General features: G+C 65.9%; 1 protein-coding gene across 1 annotated transcript in view; it reads left to right on the top strand.

Annotated features, from left to right (window-relative positions):
* WSCD1 (WSC domain containing 1) overlaps window positions 1-3,774 on the top strand; it is a 12,099-nt gene that overhangs the window by 642 nt on the left and 7,683 nt on the right. Inside the window, exons 2-3 of the mRNA XM_077746878.1 lie at window positions 888-1,168; window positions 3,642-3,772. Coding sequence (XP_077603004.1) covers window positions 888-1,168; window positions 3,642-3,772 — 412 coding nt within the window. The remainder of the gene's footprint in view (window positions 1-887; window positions 1,169-3,641; window positions 3,773-3,774) is intronic.

The raw sequence follows: 3,774 nt of genomic DNA on the forward strand, positions 1-3,774 counted from the left end.
CACCGATTCTGATGCCGCCTGTGGGCCCCCCCCCCCCATTAGCAGGCAGCAGCCGTGTGCCAGGGACTGGCCTCTCCCACCATGGCACCCAGCTCAACCTCCTGAGTGCATGCGTGTGCACTTGTACCTGGGAGCCGGCCGCACCAGACGCAGCAGGGGCTGCTCAGGACTTGTTTCTGTGACATTAGATTCATCCACGTTTGCTGTGACTTAAGTTCTCACTCACCACTTTCCGGTTGGGTGTGATTAATTGTGCCCATTTTATAGATGGAGAAACTGAGGCTGGAAGGAAAGGGCAGGTCCCTGCTTGGATGTGCTTTTGCAGTCTGGACAGAGTAAATGTGACAGTGACACAGTCCCCTCTCCCTCCCGGCAGTTGGGGAGACAGACTGGGCAGTACCAAGTGGCAGTCTAGCGGGTGGCCGGAAGGGGATCAGTCTGGGTTTGGGGGCCCCTTCCCCGAGCTAACATCTTGTGCGGCGCTCGGCAGGTCCCATTTGCAATCTTGCCTCCTTACGTGCGACCCCGCGCGGTGGGGGCAGGCGCTTCAGACTCGCTGGTTCAGCCCCCGCCCTGAGTCTGTGCGAACGCGGGGAGCGCAGGGCTGCGTTCTCCGTGCGCGGCCGTCTGCGCTGGGGTATTTGCACACGGGGACTCACACGTGCCAGAGTCGGGCGCCCCTCGGGCCGCGCTGAGGGCCGGTACCCAGCGCCCGCGGCCCTGGACCCGCAGCTCCAGAGGGCAGTGGCTTGGGGACAAAGCTCGGGGTGACCAGAGCACGGGGAGGGGGCGGATGGGGGGCTGATGGGATTCGGTTACCACAGAGGAAGGGCTGCCCCCCACATTCAGCCGATGACCGTGATATCGGGTCCCCGCCTCGTCTCCAGACCCGACCCCAGACCACCCTGACCCTGACCTTGACCCTGACCTGGTCGCTGCTGCAGCACCCGGGCGGGGAGTCAGCAGGACGCTCTCCCCGCAGGTCATACGTCTACGCGGGCTTGGAGGCGGGGGCGGAGTGCTACTGCGGGAACCGGCTCCCCGTGACCAGCGTCGGGCCGGAGGCCTGTAACCACGAGTGCAAAGGGGAGAAGGGCTCGGCGTGCGGGGGCGTCGGCCGGCTGTCGGTGTACCGCGTGCAAGAGCTGCAGCCCGGCTCCAGGGNGGACTGGGACGCGGGGAAGAACCAGGCCCCTCTTTTCCCCACCACCTTGCAGGGGGCGAGCTCGCATGGGAACTGGGGACGGGGCGAGGCCACGCGGGGCAGGAGCAGGGCTCCCCCGGGGGCCAGGGGCCGCCCGGGCGCACGGCCGGGCAGAGCGGCTTCCGTGTGGGCCGCGGCTCAGGTGTGTCTGCGACGCGCTGTGCGGCCGCAGGCAGTTTGGTCGGCCTCTCTGGTTCCAGTCTCTTTGGTCAAGTGCACAGGCCGACCTAGATCTGCAGCAGTAAGGACGGCCAGAGGGTCTAGAAGTTTCCTGGTCGTTCCTTGTGCGGAGCTCAGCGCCCACGAAAGGAAAGGAAGTGCAGCCGAGGTTTCGGTGTCCAAGTCGGGCAGGAAAGGAGGCTGTGGGCCGGTGGGGTCGGACTGAGCGCCGCGCACAGATTTACACCCCGGTATCGGTCCGTGCAACCTTAGGTTCAGAACAAAATCCCCCCTACCAGTTCAGAAGGGTAGAAAAACCCAGGTGTTTTGACTTCAGCTGGAGGTGAAATTAAAAACAAAACAAAAACCAAAGCGAAGCCCTTGCTTTGGTTGCATTTGGGTGAGTTTTGTTCGACGTTCGAATTTTCACCGGCTGCCTGGTCTCGACGCCCCGACTTGACGGTCGCCTCTGGGAGGCGTGGCGGTTCCGACAGAGCAGGTGCGGCCTCTTTAGAGCAGCACCACCGACCCAGGCGAACGGACTTCCCGTAGATAAATCCTCGCGAGGATGAGCTCACGACCCCAGACTACAGACCGCGGGAGGCAGGCGCCAGCCGCGAGGCGCAGGGAGCTGGTGCTCCGGGCAGCCGGAGTGCCCCCCAAGCAGTTCCACTGCAGTGCCGCGCGAGGTGCACTGAAACGCAGGTGCGTCCTCACTGCGAGAGGACTCACCCCGGATCCGCTTAACGTGATCGTCCAAGGCCTCTTTCTAGAATAACCTGCCCGCGTCGGGGCGTCCTTGTGATGGGGCGGCCAGGCTGGGAGTGGGGGTGTCAGAAGCAGGGCCCTTGCCCGGCCTGGCTCTGCCGTGGGCCTAGTGACGCTGGTAACACGCTCCAGGGGGGCCGGGACTCGGGGGGTCCCCGGAGGGCTCTCGGTGCAGCGAGCGAGCCTGCCCCGCGCTCCGGAAGGCCCACTGCGCCCGCTCGGGGTGAGCGTGGCGGCCAGTGCCGGCGCTGTGCGTGGGGGCGTCTGTATTCAGACAGCACGTGACCGGGGACTCGGGCCGGGCACGAGCGCCGGCGTGGGGGTCCCGACCACGCAGCGTGGCGTCTCCGACGAGCCGTCAACCCAGCAGACCGTCATCGACGCCCACTCTGTGCCGGGCCCTGTCCTGTCACCTGCACATCTGCACAGGCTTCCCGGTCGGCCCCTGGACCTTCGAGGTCCCTGGGTTCAGACACCGTCCACACTGGGGCTCTGGGCCGCCCTGCCGGCCCCTCCTGCGTGCGGACCACCGACTCAAAGCCCGCTCTTTGGCTCCGGGTTGCCCTCTGGGTGGGGCCACACGGCCCCGTCACTCAGGCAGCCCCAGGTCCGGGGTCGGCTGCAGCCGATGTCGCGGCTAATGCCGAGAAGCTGCGAGGCTGCCCCTCCCGCCGGCCTGTGGGCTGCACGGCTGCGCTTTGCCGCCCTCCTCCAGGGGCTGAGGCCACGGGGTCTCTGTCTTCCGCTGACCAGGCGGCCACCCGCCTTCCATTTTAGCTTCTCGCTGGCAGGGAGCACTCCCGGGCAGTGAGTGCCCCGCAGGGGAGCCCAGCAGCACTGGAGCACCTTGGAGGTGCCCTTGTGCTTGGACTGTGCCCCGGGCACGAGGGGACCGTGTGGACTAGACGGTTGCGCACGGAGACGCCTCCCAGGCTGCTGGCTGCTGTGGACAGGGCACCAGCCCTCGGAGCTGGAACATTCCGGAAGAGTCATCCAGGAAGCTAGCTAGGGGCTGGACTTTTCCACCAGAAGGTCTGGTGGGGTCTGGCGGGAATCCAGGATCAGAGACAAGCGGGTCTCGCGGCACAGCGAGATTTCCCATTAACAGATGTAGTTCTCACACCCGTGCTGTGGGGACAAAGAATTTTCCAGAATATCAGCCTCTCGGGTCACAGAGTATAGAATCTGGCACATAAGGGATGTGTGGTCCAGATTTGTGAAAGGGAGGGAGGGAGGGAGGGAGGAGAAGGAAGGAGAGGGGGCGGTGGGTGCCGTCCCCAGAGCCGGCAGGAGACGCAGGCCTGAGGTCCGCGGCCGCCGCCTCGTGGCCCCTGTGACGAGGTGACCCCGGGTGACGAGGTTTGGGCACCATGGCCTCCAGAGACTCGCTCCCCCCAGCTCGCCCGGGGAGGGCTGCCTCCGGTGCGATACCTGCCCCCCCGAGCACATCCGCGCCTGTTTCTCGGCGGCGGCACCGCTTCTCTCCAGAAGCCCGTTGTGTCCCCGCAGGGAGGACCGTCGCGTACCGCGGGTGCTTCCGACTGCCGGAGAACGGCACCCACAGCTTCCCCGACTCCCTGGCGCAGCCCAACGCCACCGTGGAGGCCTGCTCGGGCTTCTGTTCCCAGAAGGGAAGGTCATGT

Source organism: Crocuta crocuta, unplaced genomic scaffold (genome assembly GCF_008692635.1).
Source record: "Crocuta crocuta isolate KB4526 unplaced genomic scaffold, BGI_CrCroc_1.0 scaffold139, whole genome shotgun sequence".
Taxonomy (NCBI): Eukaryota; Metazoa; Chordata; class Mammalia; order Carnivora; family Hyaenidae; genus Crocuta; species Crocuta crocuta.